Source organism: Neolamprologus multifasciatus, chromosome 9 (genome assembly GCF_963576455.1).
Source record: "Neolamprologus multifasciatus chromosome 9, fNeoMul1.2, whole genome shotgun sequence".
NCBI classification, from domain to species: Eukaryota; Metazoa; Chordata; class Actinopteri; order Cichliformes; family Cichlidae; genus Neolamprologus; species Neolamprologus multifasciatus.
In genome coordinates this window covers 32,816,688-32,832,971 of record NC_140447.1, presented here as the reverse complement: position 1 = coordinate 32,832,971, position 16,284 = coordinate 32,816,688, and the positions used below count along the sequence as shown (strand labels likewise).

General features: G+C 42.0%; 2 protein-coding genes and 1 long non-coding RNA gene across 3 annotated transcripts in view; all 3 read right to left on the bottom strand.

Annotated features, from left to right (window-relative positions):
* Window positions 1-16,284, bottom strand: part of LOC146511953 (uncharacterized) — a 329,039-nt gene that overhangs the window by 232,019 nt on the left and 80,736 nt on the right. The window lies entirely within an intron of this gene.
* Window positions 2,386-4,656, bottom strand: LOC146511958 (uncharacterized). The gene is made up of 2 exons (XR_014875951.1): window positions 3,345-4,656; window positions 2,386-3,106 (listed from the first exon to the last, which is right to left on the bottom strand). It is a non-coding gene; the product is annotated as an uncharacterized LOC146511958 (long non-coding RNA).
* On the bottom strand, window positions 6,122-12,540 carry LOC146511957 (uncharacterized). The gene is made up of 3 exons (XM_085171827.1): window positions 11,567-12,540; window positions 9,446-9,563; window positions 6,122-9,366 (listed from the first exon to the last, which is right to left on the bottom strand). The coding sequence occupies exons 1-3, from the start codon at window positions 11,841-11,843 to the stop codon at window positions 9,189-9,191; spliced, it is 573 nt and encodes a 190-aa protein (XP_085027953.1). The 5' UTR covers window positions 11,844-12,540; the 3' UTR covers window positions 6,122-9,188.

Genomic DNA, 16,284 nt, shown 5'->3' with positions numbered 1-16,284 from the left:
TCTGAGCAGAGCAGCTTCTTCCACATGTTTGCTGTGTCCCCCACATGTTTGCTGTGGCCCCACATGTTTGCTGTGTCCCCCACATGGCTTGTGGCAAACTGCAAACGGGACTTCTTATGGTTTTCTGTTAACAATGGCTTTCTTCTTGCCACTCTTCCATAAAGGCCAACTTTGTGCAGTGCACGACTAATAGTTGTCCTATGGACAGATTCCCCCACCTGAGCTGTAGATCTCTGCAGCTCGTCCAGAGTCACCATGGGCCTCTTGGCTGCATTTCTGATCAGCGCTCTTCTTGTTCGGCCTGTGAGTTTAGGTGGACGGCCTTGTCTTGGTAGGTTTACAGTTGTGCCATACTCTTTCCATTTCTGAATGATGGCTTGAACAGAGCTCCGTGGGATGTTCAAGGCTTGGGAAATCTTTTGTAGCCTAAGCCTGCTTTACATTTCTCAATAGCTTTATCCCTGACCTGTCTGGTGTGTTCTTTGGACTTCATGATGTTGTTGCTCCCAATATTCTCTTAGGCTATGTCCACATGTACACGGGTATTTTTGAAAACAGAGATTTTCCGTTTTCGTTTTAAAAAATAATCACGTCCACACGTAAACGCAGAAATGAAGGAAAACGCTGCTAGGAACATGCCAAAGCAACAGGTGGTGATATATTCGTAACCGTGTAGAAATGTTGGCCAATCAGAAGTCTAGAAGCCTCGGTGGGAAAAGTAAACAAAGCTGGGGCATAGAAGCAGAACCGAGTGGTATGTGTGGAGGGACAGTAACTGTGTGTGTATATGTAAGCATTTAAACACTGCAGAGAGAACAATTAACAGTAACAGTGTTGTAGAAATTCATTTCACCGAAACAATAACGTGGCGCACAGTGTGACATCAAAAAAGGCGCACACCTTTGACGCTGCGTTTTCTACGTTTTTCTCATCCACACGTAAATGCAAAAACTGAGTTTTAGAAAATATCCACCCTGGCCGGAGTTTTTAGAAATCTCAGTTTTCAGTGACCGAAAACGCCGTTTACGTGTGGACGAAAGGTGCAAACGCATAGAAAAATCTGCCTTTTCAAAAATACCCGGGTACGTGTGGACATAGCCTAAGACAACCTCTGAGGCCATCACAGAGCAGCTGTATTTGTACTGACATTAGATTACACACAGGTGCTCTCTATTTAGTCATTAGCACTCATCAAGACCCACCTTTTTAATTTTTTTAATTTGGCTTTTACTTAACGTTTATTTATTTTATGCTTATTTATTCTATCCTGTTATTCTATTGTTAATTTAGGTTTTACCTAATATTTATTGATTTTATTCTTATTCATTTTTTAATCTTCTTACTCTATTTATATTTATATTTATATTGTATCCCGTTCTTATTTATTTGATCTTTTTACCCAGTATATACTCTTATTAGGTCATATCTCCAGTGTTTCCTCAGAGGGCGCTCTCTGCACCGGGGCTGTGATCGACCGTGGCTGCTGGGGCTCTGGGGGTCCTCTCAGCCTGGCTGGGGGGCTTCTTTGCCTCCCTCCTGCTGTGTGCCCAGCCTGGAGGCTGCGGTCTGTGACTGGCTTCCAGTGCAGACGGCTCCCCATGATAGTGTTTCCTCACTTGGCTCATGCGTACCCAGTCCAATTTTACTTTTTAAGTGTGTGCATGTGTGTGTGTGGGGTGGGGGGGGGGTGGAGGGGGGGCTGCTTTTAACCATGTAAAGCACTTTGTGCTACATTTTCTTTTTGTATGAAAAGTGCTTTATAAATAAAGATTGATTGATTGATTGATTGATCAGGCAACATCTATGGGCAACTGACTGCACTCAGACCAAAGGGGACTGAATAATTATGCACACCCCACTTTGCAGTTATTTATTTGTAAAAAATGTTTGGAATCATGTATGATTTTCGTTCCACTTCTCACGTGTTCACCACTTTGTGTTGGCCTTTCACGTGGAATTCCAATAACATTGATTCACGTTTGTGGCTGTAATGTGACAAAATGTGGGAAAGTTCAAGGGGGCCGAATACTTTTGCAACCACTGTAAAGGTTTATTTTGTCTAATCTAATCTAATAACTTTAATCTCAGCCAAACCGATTTACTCAGGAACAAATAAAACACTGAAAAGAGCCAAACAATAACATTTTTAGGTTGTCTAAGTCACTTATATATCACGTTTAACCTGAGTAGCGAAAGACCGAGGTGATCTGAACATGATGTGCCGGCAGTTTACTGTTCTCTGAGGCTCTAGTGACCCTAGAGCTCCCAGCTAGCTATCGAGCAGGTGGGTAGCAGACGTCTCCGAAAACGTTGGAGCACTTCTGAAAATATGCGATATCTTGATAAACTGAGCAGATATTTAAAGTTTACACAGCTACATTCTCGACTGAAAATATGTTAAAAGTTTATTTTGTGACCCAGAAAGAGTAATAAGAGTAATATTAAAAACTTAGTAGCGGCCGCCATTGCCGGAAACTGGAATTGGCTGGGCCACGCTATGAATTCTGGGATATGGTAGGACACGAAGGACATACCCGACCCATCCTTCAAATTCGGGGAAAATGAGGACTGAGGGCTGCATTCGGAGGAGTCTATGAATTTGGACAGCCTTCATCGTGTCGCTGTGACGTAATCGATCTACAAATGCGTCCTCAGGTGGATGCAGTCCATGAATTTGGACACCCCCTACGTTTACTACTGCATAGACACATTGAATTTCCAACACAAGGAAACGACATTTTGGAAATGTTTTCACCACCCAGAGAGGAGATTACAAAGCCCCCCATCCACCCACTTTGGTGCCTCTGATCACATCACTGTTGTGCTAATGCCAGCATACAGGCCCCTGGTCAAAGTCACTAAACCAGTTCGTCAGCAGGTACGTGTGTGGCCAGAAGGACCTGCAATACTGCTTTTCCACCACAGACTGGGAGATCCTTAAACAGGCCGCCACACATGAGTGAAATTTTCTCTCGCTTTGAGACACAGAACGACACCCCAGCACAGGAGACTCCACCCCCACCCCCCAACGATCGGGTGGTGACACTATCCCCAGACAGTGTGTGGAGATCCCTTGCCAGGATCAACACACGCAAAGCCCCAGGTCCTGACAACATGCTTGTCAGGTCCTGCTGCCATCAGGGAGGAGACTGAAGAGCCTCCGGGCCAGAACCAGGAGACTGAGAGACAGCTTCATCCAGGCTGTCAGGATGCTGAATTCACTCCCTGCTCTCACACACCAACTCCAGGCCTGCATTCATCTTTTCCCTCTGAAGCCCCCAAACATACAAACCCTGAGCCACCACCATTTCCCTTTCACTGACTGTCCCACTCCACCATTTGACCCTTAGAACTGAAGAAGCTTCTCTGATGAGAGGTGAAACATCTTCAAGGAAACTTAAAGAAGTCCAGACGCTTTTCTTTCCAAGCTCCTTAGACTACAGTGACCTGGATGTCTGAGAACCTTCACAGACTGATTTTACAAGAACAACTTGTGTCAAAAATCCCTAGCAGTGCCTCTGTCACACACACAAATCACTACAGTTACAAATTTAATAACTTAAAAAAAAACCCTCAGAAAAACAGAACTGAGCAAAACAAACAAACACACAAACAAACCAGAGACCTGGGGTCCGTTCTTCGTACCTCACTAAGTAAGTTAGCTGGATTTGATTGTTGACGATTTCGCGTGATCTTTTTTTTTTGCCTGTCCCATTTGGTTCTTTAGCCGTCAGAATTGTTGTCTGAAGACCAACAAGGATACCCAATGGATTTATTTTGCCAAATGGATCATCATGGCATTGCCATATTGGTCCATTTGATCGACCTTTGTTTTTATTATTTATTTTATTTTATTTTCAGTTGTTACAGACCGGACAGACATGAGTGAGGGATAGGAAAGGGAGAAAGAAAGAGGAAGGAAACGAAAGACAGAAGGGGAGAGGGACAGTGAGAAAGGGGGAAAAAAATATCTCCTGGATCACCTGTTGAGAGAAAAAGAAAAGAAAACAAGCAAAAAAACCCCAAAGCAACATACTAAACACAACACCATCGCATTAATCTAGCTAAGTGTAAACAGCAGTAAATACTAAATATTGAATGTTGTTGTGCAGCACGCAGGACAGACAGCGCACAATGTGCTTTGAAGTAGCAGCCAAGAAAGGTGTGATTTAAGTCTACGAACAGTGAACACCTGTGTGCACACCTGTGTGGGTCGGCGCGCTTGCATTCAAATGGTTTCCCCATGTAATGGTCTGCAAAAGGATGTAGAGAGCCATAGCCCCGCCCCCAGGGCATGAAGCAGGCATGGAGGAGATCCAGGCCCCAGACATCCAGAGGCCCCAGAGTGCAAGAGCCCAAGGAGGACCACCGGAGGGGCATCCGTGCCACCGTCATGGGAAGGGCTGAGGATCCTCAGACGAGGGGTCACCCAGTAGCCACCGGGCAGAAGCTAGAGGGGGCTGCACCGGCGTGCCCGCCGGCAGCCAGCTGTGCCAGAGTGAACCAAGCCGCAGGCACAGAGGCCGGAGGCCCGAGGGCCCCCCGCGCCCCGGAAGAGGCCTGACCGAGCAGCAGGCGCCAGGCCCCGCCAAGTAGCCACCGGGAGTGAGCTGGCACATACCTGAGCGCCCAGCCCCGGACACCAAGAACCAACAATGCACAGACACAGACATGCATTCCCACCCTCATGCACACATATACAAATACTCAGCACTCACCCAACGTAGGAATAAACGTAAATGGACATGTACACACAATCACACTCCCCAAACATACTCTATACCCCGGGTCCAGGTATCCTCACCCCCAGAGGGGGAAACAGCACCCAGACCCAAGAGATGTTACCCTTCCTCCGGGGTGGAGGCAAGCAGACCGCCCCAGGCTCCGCAGCAGCAGGGAGGCCAATCGGACAGCCAGCATCTCTTCCCAGCCCCCCCGCCCCGATGGCTAGTAGAGAACGGGGGTGTGTTAAGACCCCATACCTCCCTCCTCCCGCTCAAGTGTAGTGTTGCTGCGTGTTGCTCTAAAGTGTATTTAAAACAAGGGAGAGCATGGTGCTGCTGCCAGAGAGCAGCAGGTGTTAGCATGGCCCCTCCCGAGAACCCTCAATGTCTACATGGATTTAAAATTGAGAGGTGGGCACCGGCGCCAGAGGTAGGTTTGAATACACAGACCGTCTACTGGACGCCGTTAACGTGCCCACCCTCAAGGCCCTATCTATCTATCTATCTATCTATATATATCTCTCTATCTATATATATATCTATATCTATATATATAGTAAGCCTGCTTGGGAGCAGGCTTACTTTATGTAAACAGGATTAGATCGCGGCCACTCAGGTATGTCCGCTTCATTTATACGAAAGCAACAGCGATATTTTTCCACTGTTTTTCCATAAATAAATATTATCAATGTAACTAAAGATAATGCAGTATTTGATTCTTTTATTGATTTCATACAGATACATACAGGTCATTTCCTAAAAAAAGGGAAATGTACTATTAATCATTCTATTTCATGTATTTGATTATTTCAGATGTAATTCATATTTTAGAGTAGTAATAGTAAATTACTTCGTGTAATCAAGATGAGAGACCACGGCTATAAAAGCGAAGGTGGATTTGGGAAGTCTGTCGCAGCCATGTCCTGTCCGTTTGTACGCGAGCAACCCATTGCGGAAGGTGCAAGATTGATAAGGAGAGTTTTCAGAATTCAGCGTATATTGCGGGATAGACAGGATCCTTTAGCTCAGCGCGACAGTGTGCTCATAGAGAGATATCGATTTTCCCGTGAGGGTATTATTTACTTAACCAACTTGTTGGATCCCTATGTTAAGAGTTCCACTCACCGTAGTCGGGCATTAACAACTGCACAAACTGTGTGCATTGCCTTGCGTTTCTTTGCGAGTGGCACTTTCTGTACGCTGTTGGAGACGCAGAGAACATTGGCAAAAGTGCTGTCTGCCGTTCCATTCGCAAAGTATACCTGGCACTCAAGCATTTCCTGGGTGCGTTTGTGGTTTTTCCAAGCCACTTAAGACCACAGGTTGTCAAACAGGGCTTTTTTTCTATTGCAGGTACATTAAATTCGATAATGAATGTGATGCAATCATGACCTATGTCTGTAACTATAGCTCGATTGTCCGCAGGCTTCCCTAATGTGATTGGTACCATAGACTGCACACACATTGCGATCAAGGCCCCCCCAGGCCCCAATGAAGGGGATTTTGTCAATCGAAAGGGGGTTCACAGTATAAATGTGCAGGTGAGTGATACTAATATTTTAGATGGTAATATATAATGAAAAGGAGTGTGTTCACACATAATGAAATCTCTTAGATGGTGTGTGACTCTATGTGCCATATCACAAATGTGGAAGCTAAATGGCGCGGATCAGTGCATGACTCAACAATTTTCAGAGAGTCAGGGTTATGCACATTATTTGAGCGTGGCAAGAAAAAGAGACTTATTTTGATATTTCATACTTATTTTGGGCCTAACATAACAGCATTTCTCCATTACACAGGGGCCTACGATGGGATTCTCCTTGGAGACAGGGGTTATGCATGCAGGCAGTACTTCATGACACCGTTCCCTGACCCCAACCCTGGGCCACAAACCTGCTACAATGCAGCTCTAGCCAGGACAAGGGCACGCATTGAAATGACCTTTGGGCAAATAAAGGGAAGATTTCAGTGTCTGAAAAGTCTGAGGGTTGCACCTGACAGGGCATGTGACATTATTGTTGCATGTGCCGTACTGCACAACATTGCCACCATCAGAAAGGAGAGGACTCCTGTGGTGGAGGTGCAGCCTGATGATGACCTCCAGCCAGTGCACTTGGACCAACCTAGTGGCAGAGCTGCACGGGACAGAATTGTGCAACACAATTTCGAATATTAAAAACATGACAAAACATAATAATATAATATAATATAATGTAATATAATAAATTACTTACGAGTTTAATTTGTCAGCAACTTTCTGCCAGCCCTCTCTCCTTGCTTTTGCAGCCTTTGCAGTGTTCCCTTGCGTTTTAATTAAACTCTGAAACTCCTGAAATCCCTCAATCAAGAGTTCTTGCTCTGCTGCCGAAAAATACTGAGCGCGCTCCTTTGACATTTTCGCCGACCAATCAAAGGGTTGCCGATCAATGTTTCTACTATCGATGCGTAGCCCCTTTTAAGCCACCCAGTGATCTCACATGACTTCATCCAGCTGTACTAATCGTCAGCAACAGGTGTGTTCGGAGAACCGGAATAGCGAGCTCAAAGTTGGCGCGATGATTTGATCTTGGATGTGTCATTTGATCTTGGATGTAGTAAGCGAGGTACGAAGAACGGACCCCAGGTAAGAACATTGTTGAGGTTTAAATTTATAATCTTAAATGCTTATATGCTGATTATATTGCTTTATAAGAAAGGCCCAACTCTGAGTACACTCTGTGCCGACAGGACTGACAGGAAATTACATGCTTTTGCAGGCGAAAAGTGAAACTAAGTAGAGTGCTTGATCGAAACTTAAAGTGTGGTTGACGTCTATATAAATGACTAGGATTCCTGTTTTGTGCTTCAGACCTGGGGTTGTGTGTTGTGTGTTCAGGTCTCCATATCCGGATATTAAGGGTGCAACGATTCTCGTATCAATATTGAACCGTTCGATACAGTGTTTTCGGTTCGGTACGCATATGTATCGAACAATACAACATTTTTAATTTATTTTATCAACTTTTCTTCTGACGATGCTGTCTGTGTTGAGCTCTCAGTGGATCTGCGTTCGACTACTCTGCCTAGGCTGCACTGTCGAGCGCAGATCCATTGAGCGCAGTGCAAGCTAGCAAGACAGAAGTTAAGCTCGTTGCAACATGGCAAATTGAACCTCCCCCACCCTCATTCAGATCTGGCGTTTGGAACTATTTTGGTTTTCATGTGACGTTTGACCCTGAAGGTAAGCGCGTCATGGACTAAAGTAAAACGGTTTGTCGGATGTGCCACGCAATGCTCAATTACATGGATGGGAACTAGTGCGTTAGCGCAGTTAGCTTGTTAACGCCGTCCAGCCCCACGCACGGGGCGATCCGCGGTAGCTCGTTAACGGAGATTTGCCGTGTTGTGGCGTTAACGTCATTTCAGATTAACGCTGACAGCACTAGTGAGAACACAACGAATATGACTGCACATTTACTCCGACATCATCCTCGTGCAAAGACAAGTGGAAGCAGACAAAAACAACAAGCACGCATGCTACAAACTTTACCCGAGTCATTTAGACAGCCGTTAGCACATGATTCTCCTTATGGGGACCTGATATGTTTAATATGCTGCTGAGAATATAGCCCAGAAGAAGCGTGTAGTATAGCTTTTATTTTGGAAAGAGACATTTCTCTGTAATAAACTCTCTTTTCCAAAGATGAGTGATTTCTCGATCAGACAGATTTTTTATTACTTTGTTGTTTCAGCAACATTAAATTTAAAAACTGTACTTTTGAGTTAAAATATATATTTATAATTTTAATAAATGACAAATTAAAAAAGCATGAACATTTTTTTGTATCGAAAAATATCAAACTGTGACACCAAAGTATCGAACCAAACCAAACCGTGAATTTTGTGTATCGTTGCACCCCTACCGGATATGTAAAATAAAGATCATTTTTTAAAGTAAAAAGACCACTTTTGAGCCGTGTCTTTTTGGCCTTAAAGAATACCAAAAGAACCGGAATTTAAGAACATTAAAACCAAACAATAAATGAGCAAAGTAGTGCATGATAAGTCTAGATGACAAATACAAAGTGCAATATAGAAACACTGGGTAAAAAGAAATGAACAATTAAAAAGGAGGATAAAAGATGTGAGCAGTAGTTAAACAGTAGAAATATATAATAAACAAATAAAATTGGATAATAAATGAAAGCAGAAAGTCAGAAAGGTGAGTTTGGCTTTAAAAGCATGAAAACACACTGCTGTCTTCAGGAAGGCTGCTCCAGTAACAGAAAGTCATCTACATGTGGGTTTAGTTCTGACTTTAGGGACAAGTAAAAAAATGAAATAAAAACATCTGTCCAGACAACCTGACAGTCAAAAATATAAACTCAGGAGCTTCAAAGGAAAATTGTGCTGACTTTGAACGTCCGCATCAAGATAAACTTAAAGATTTAAGAGTCAAAAAGTGTCAAAAAGTCTGTATCCTTACCTGAGAGTTTCTAGTTTACAGTCAGGACTCTTTAGTCCAACACACAGCAAATCCAATTCTGAATCCTGCAGCTTGTTCGAGCTCAGGTCCAGCTCTCTCAGATGATTGGATGGGGAGCTGAGAATTTCAGACAAAGCTTCGAAGCTTCTTTTTGAGAGTGCACAATCTCTCAGCCTGAGGAAGAATAACAATGCAGACATATTATTTTCTTCATCTAGCATTATTAAACATATTTGTTCATAGATTCACTTACAGCACTTTCTTGGAGGCTTTGACCACTGGCAGCAGCTCCAAAAATGCCTTCTCTGAACCAGAGTATTTCTTCAGGTCGAACTCATCCAGATCTGATGACAGTTTGTCCCGTAATTCAGCTACAATGAAAAAGACACAAAGCTGGAGGTATTCTGTGTCTTTGCTGCACAGCTGCCTCTTCTTTCATTCTCCCCCCTCCCTCTCGCGTTTCTACTTCAATCATGAAAACTGATCAATGATCAGCTGATCGTCTCTCTTGTTTGTTTATCGCCCACTTTGCGCCAGAAAGAGGAAACCAGCCAATGTCGCGTTAAACAACAGCAGCACGTTTAAGCTTGATCAGCTGTTGTTAGAATTTATTTAATATTAATTTCTAGTATCAGCTGATGTTTGCTGGAGCCACAGCTGCAAAAAAGCTGCTGGTCATGATGTCGGTTTGGTTATCTGGTGAGAGGGAAACATGAAGATGAAACCAGGAGATGTCCTTACTGAATCATCAGAGCTGAACAGGTGATGGAGAAACAGGTTTACCTTTTAGGTGACATGAATGAGTTGAAGGGAAGTTATGAACTGTTTCTGAGAGACAAATAACACCAGGATCCTTTTTTAGGTAGCTGACAGCTGGTAACTGTGCAGGTGCGGATCTAGCAAAGTTTTGCCAGGGGGGCAAGGTAGGGCATTAACAGGGAGAGGGGGGCACAAAGAAATACTTTTCTTTCTTATTCTCATTTAAAATGTCTAGCTTTTAAAAAATAATTATCTGAATCTTACAACAAAGGATTGATAGATTGATGCATATATACCATCAGAACAGTGAACATCACTGTCACAACAGCGTTTGTTTTCATTCAAAGGCTTTATGATTTTTCCTATAATGGTGGCCAGTCTCTAGTCAAAACGCCCGGGCCGATTTTTTGTCCCAGTCCAGCCCTGTATGCAGCTCATCTGCAGTGTGGTGTTACCTACATCTTCATATTCAGAAGGCAGAATTTCCGAGTTCTGAGTACAATCAAAGCACCACGACTGCAGTTTTTGTGTTGGATGTAAAAGGCGCACATGACGCTGTGACGTAGGCTAGAATCATGGCAGCGGTCAATGATGGTCCAGGCGTGGGATTTCTCTCGTGGAAATATGCACATTATCTTTTCCTTTCTATTGGTAGGTGGCACAGTGCACTTGTGGCAAGTAAGCAAGCTAGAAGACTGGCAAAGTTATGGAAGCAACACATTAACAAGAGAATTCTGAATAAAACCAAAGTTACTTTCCCTAGTAACTAGTTACTTTCAAAGTAACGAGTAACTTGAAGTAACTGAGTTACTTTTGATAGAACTAGTAATGTAACTAAGTTACTATTTTAAAATAACTTACCCAACACTGGTTATAACTGAGGGCAGGTTTTATAGAGACACATTCGATTTAATTATGTTTATTTATACAGCACCAAATCAATACTAGCAACATTTCACATATTACATAAACAACACTATGGAGCCAGTAATGAATAAATATGTAGAATAAATGAAAGAATTAAGGTTTTTTTCTCCCAGAAAGCTGCAAAAGAAAAAACGTGAGCTGAGATTTCAGTCAAATAAGGAGAACTGTGGCTTTCCTCCAACCTTTGACCAATCACCTTTGTGTCCTGTTTATCAACCATAATAAAAAGCATTTACTTTCTGGGCATTTTTTGTTTGGGTCTCCAAACAGCAGAAAGAAATGGCAGCCATTTTTTTTTTTTTTAACTTTACCTTCAACTGGTAAATAGATTTAAGAAAAAGCACTTTGATCATATTTGTGACATGTCCCAAACTGTTGTTGTCGCCTCATTTATGTTGATAAAACAGCTCTAAAACCTGTCGGACAATAAAATCTGTAAAATGGGCAGAAAACCTGCTGCTGGTCCCATTTTAATCAAACCAACCCAAAGAGCAGATATTCATGTGTACACAGGAGGTTATTTGTGCAGATGCATAAAACAAACTGTTGGCTTTCTGCAGTCTCTCACTCCTGAAAGTGTTGGCAAGTGTTTTGGATTTATTATTTATATGGATGGTAATGGCACCTGTGTAATGTTAACTAATGTTTTTATTGTTTGTGTTTTTTGTTTAGTCATTCCCTGACTTACCTTTGGGTTCTGGGATGGTTTTATTTAAATTCTCCAACAGATCATTCCTGTTTATCCTCCCCAAAAGATTTTTAGTGACTTCAAAAGTGTTGATCGAGTAGGTCTCAAACATCAGATCCACTATGTCCGTCCTCTCTGCATTCTCCAGTTTACTCTCTGGGATTGCTGGTAAACCTTCTACAGACCCGTAGTCCTTCAGATGCCACTTAAATTTTTCAAAGTCTTCACGTCCCAAATCCTTCAAAGTCCCCAGAAGGATTTCTTTAGGTGTCGTCATCTTTTACCCTGTAAGGATCCGATAAACACAAAGACTGTAACAACAGCTGGAGAGGTAATTGTCTGATTTATCAGAATTTAACATGATTCTAACAGCAGTTCATCACTACCACCAATAAATTTCTAAGGCTCAGAATGCAACAAAATTGCACATAAAGAAGCACATAGAGAAGCATCCAAGTAACACTTTGCTACAAAACAAACGATATAAATAAAGAAAATATATAAACTAAATATATACACTACCCGTCAAACGTTTTAGAACAGCCCCATTTTTCCAGTGTTTTTGTCACGGTTTGCGAGCCGTGTGTAAATTATTAAAGGACCCTTTATGCAGGCAGCTCAGATGCAAGTGAGTTTATTCATCACATGGTGATACAAACAGAAATGGCGAAGGTGAGCATGGAAACTAAGCAAAAACCTAAACCGGGAAAACTAATAGAAACAAACCAGACACAGAGAGACAACCTGAGACGACAGAGGGAGATACGCAGACGAACGAGCAACTAACAGAGGCAAACACAAGGCTTAAATACACAGAGGGAATAACGAGGGAATGAGACACAGAAGGAGGACACAGCTGGGAGTGACTGACAAGACGAGACAGAGGAAACGCAAACTAAACACACTGACATGAGACACGGACCTTCACAACAAAGCAGGAAATACATAGACTGAACTTAGAGGTACAATAAAACACAGAATAAACGAAGATACATCATGAAATCAAAGATTAACAATACAAAACAGAAAACACCGAGTCACAGACCCAGGATCGTGACAGTTTTATTGAAAATATCCTTTTTATTTCTCATTGCACTCTGAAATGAAAGCATAGTACAAATAAGCAGTTGGAGTTAAAAATAAATCCTGAAACACATTTATAGACCAAAGTTTATTCTAAACGTTTGACTGAACACACCCGTGGCTTCTGTCTACTATAGAAATCAAATATTCTCCCACATCTGTAGCAGATGTTCCCATAAATGTGGACCTTGTAATAATAATAATAATAATAATAATAATAATAATAATAATAATAACTTTATAAAGCGCTTTCAAACAAAGTGCTGTACAACTAAAGAGATAAATAAAATAAGAGCGATACAGGTAAGAGACACAATACAAGTTAAAACAATAAAAATGTAAAAACTAAAAGCCAGAGAATTAAGACATGTAGGATCGGGTGAACAAATGTGTCTTCAACTTGGTTTTAAAAACCTCCACAGAGCAGCCTGCCGAATATCTTGAGGGAGGTTGTTCCACAGAAACGGGGCACAAAAAGAAAAAGCTCTCCAACTGTCTTTGTTCTGGCTCTAGGAACTTTTAGAAGGCCAGAGTCCTGAGATCGGAGAGCACGAGATGGAACATAAAGGTGTAAAAGGTCGGAGAGGTATGAAGGTGCCGATCCGTTTAAAGCCTTGTAGGTGAGCAGCAGGACCTTAAAATCTGCTCGAACCTGACAAGGTAGCCAGTGAAGAGATCTCAGAACAGGGTAATGTGCTCAAATTTCCCAGTTCTTGTTCAAATGTGAGCAGCTGCATTTTGCACCATCTGTATACCTCTAAAACTTTTCTTTGGTAGCCCAGAAAGAAGAGCATTAAAATAATCAATGCGTGAAGACACAAATGCATGGACAAGAACCTCTGCAGTGTCGCTTGACAAAACCTGTCTGATTTTGGCGATGTTCCTCTAATGATAAAGGCGGTCTTTGTTATCTCTTTTACACGAGATTCAAAGGAGAGCACCATGTCAAACTACACGCCCAAGTTTTTTACCTTGTTCCTGCAATTTATGGCACTGTCATCAATTTTCAAGATGAAATTTTGGGACAAGTGCTGAAATTTGTCTGGCCCAATGACCATCAACTCTGTTTTATCAGTATTTAGGAGCAAGAAATTATCTGATAACCAGCCCTTAATTGCAGATAAACAACATTCTAGTTTAGAGACGTCAGCACAATTTCCAATGGTTAAAGGAACATAAAGCTGCAGGTCATCAGCGTAACAATGAAAGGTTACATTAAAAGAACGTAAAAGAACACCAAGAGGCAGCAGGTACATAGAAAACAGCAGTGGTCCAACTACGGAGCCCTGAGGGACCCCATGCCTCACTGCACACGTCTCTGAGAGATTATTTTTAAAACTAACAGTCTGAGACCTCGCAAGCAGGTAAGATCTCAGCCATGATAAAACATTTCCTGTAACTCCAATAAAATGTTCAAGCCTATCCAATAAAATGCAGTGATCCACAGTGTCAAACGCAGCACTGGAGTGATTTGGTCTAAAAGCAGACTGAAATGCTTCAAACATATTGTTTGTTGACAGATACTCAGTGAGCTGCTTAAAAACCACTTTTTCAAAGACTTTAGATAAAAAAGACAGATGTGAGATGGGTCTATAGTTTGCGACCATGTCAACATCCAGTCCAGGCTTTTTCAAGATCGGCACTACCACAGCTGATTTAAAACTTTCAGGAAAGACTCCGGTCGTCAGTGAAGTATTTAAAAGAAACATAATGTAGGGTCCTAATGCTGACCACAGTTCCTTTATAGCCCAGGCTGGTAGAGGATCCAAAGAACAGGTTGTACATCGAGCTGCTTTTACAACCTTAGTTAATCCAGTCAGGGAAATAGAGATGGACCAATATTACGTATCGCTCCGATACTGACGTAAATTACTGGATCGGATATTGGAGAGAAATTAAAAATTTAATCCGATCCATTAAATATCAAAAACTTGCGACATGGCGTAACTCTGCTCGTAACCGTAGCGCATCACAGCAGTATGTGTCACGTGATAGAGCGGCTGTGTGTATTTGTAGCCTCGCTACCAACCCGGCATTTCATCTCCGATCAATGATCAGCTGATCTGCTTTTCTGTCACGAGTCCGTCTCTCTTGTTTGTTTTTGGCCCACTTCTCACCAGAAAGAGGAAACCAGTGGCTGAACAACAGCAGCACGTTTAAGCTTGATCAGCTGTTGTTAGAATTTATTTAATATTATTTCTACACCAGGATCTTTTTCTACTAGCTGACGGCTGGTAACTGTGCAGGGGCGGATCTAGCAAAGTTTAGCCAGGGGGGCCGATAGGGCATGAACAGGGAAAAGGGGGCACAAAGACATACTTTTCTTTCTTATTCTCATTTAAAATGTTTAGCTTTTAATAAATAATTATCTGAATCTTACACCCAAAGTTTTAATCTGATGTAAAATGTATAGAAGTCCATTACTGTATATAGTAACTGTTAAGTCTAATATACCCTAGTAAGCTACAGTACTTTTTCCTTTGGGAACCATCTGTGCAGTCTGCAGTTCTGTTGAAGAAAGATGTTGAATCTATTTATTGTAGAAAAATAATTGATTTCTGTGCATTTTTTTTTTCACACTGCATCAAATTAAAGTTGATTATGTCGATTAAGCATCATGAGGTGGAGGGTGGTTCCCTATTTTTTATTTATTTATTTTTTTGCTGGGAGTTTTAGAGCCCTATTAGTTAGGTTGCTTACTCTTTAAAATACCAGAATAGGGAGGATGGAGCAGGTTTAAGTTTATTAGATTGATAAAAAAGCAAGATATTAAAAAAACAGTTTTATTGATTAAAAAATACACTATATCGGATTCATATCGGTATCGGCAGATATCCAAATTTATGACATCGGTTTATCAGTACCAACAGGCAAAGCAGCCGAGTAGTCTAATGAACAGCTTGAGGAGGGAGTAATCTGATTCCTAAGTGTTGCAGCTCTGTCTCTGAAAAATGTAAGAAAGTCATGAGCCATCAGATTAGAACAGCAGAGAGTTGACTTACTCTCTGTAAGTTGCGACACTTGTTGAATAAGAGTTTTGAGTTATGTTTAAGGCTCATGATGAGATTTGAGAAATAATTTGCTTTCGCTGTCGACATCGCTGATTGAAGAGAAGACAATGAGTCCTTCCAAGCCTGGAGAAATACTTCTAGTCGGGAAGATCTCCAGTGACGCTCGGCTTTTCTACAATTTCTTCTCAAGTTCAGGAGCTCCTCATTTAACCAGGGCATAGGGTTCCTTTTTTGACATTTCAACTTCCTTACGGGAGCAACAGAGTCCAGTAGTTCAACAAGTGTATTATTAAGATTCGCAGTCAAGGTGTCCACACATAACTCCTGGGTAAAAATAGGGTCCAACACATCAGGTAGATGTAATTTAAAATGTCAAGAAGTCTGAAAATTCCGAAATAAACAAGTCATTATATTTAGGTGGACGATAGATGACTATAATTAGAACCACAGGACAGCCTAAAGTCAGGAGTTGGGACTCAAATGAGGAAAAAACACCAGGACTTTGTATCTGATTGCATTTAAAACAGTCTTTGATGATAGAGGCTACCCCACCCCCCTCCTAACCTGGGGGAGCTGAAGAAGCTGGCATCGAAGGGGCAAAGTTCCAGTAAGGAGCCACTTCAC

Excerpts from the sequence above, each read along its gene's own strand:
- LOC146511957 (XM_085171827.1), bottom strand. The coding sequence starts at position 11,843 with ATGACGACACCTAAAGAAATCCTTCTGGGGACTTTGAAGGATTTGGGA. Across the intron at positions 9,564-11,566 it reads AACCATCCCAGAACCCAAAG|CTGAATTACGGGACAAACTG; the intron begins GTAAGTCAGGGA and ends TTTTCATTGTAG. Across the intron at positions 9,367-9,445 it reads AAAGCCTCCAAGAAAGTGCT|GCTGAGAGATTGTGCACTCT; the intron begins GTAAGTGAATCT and ends ATTCTTCCTCAG.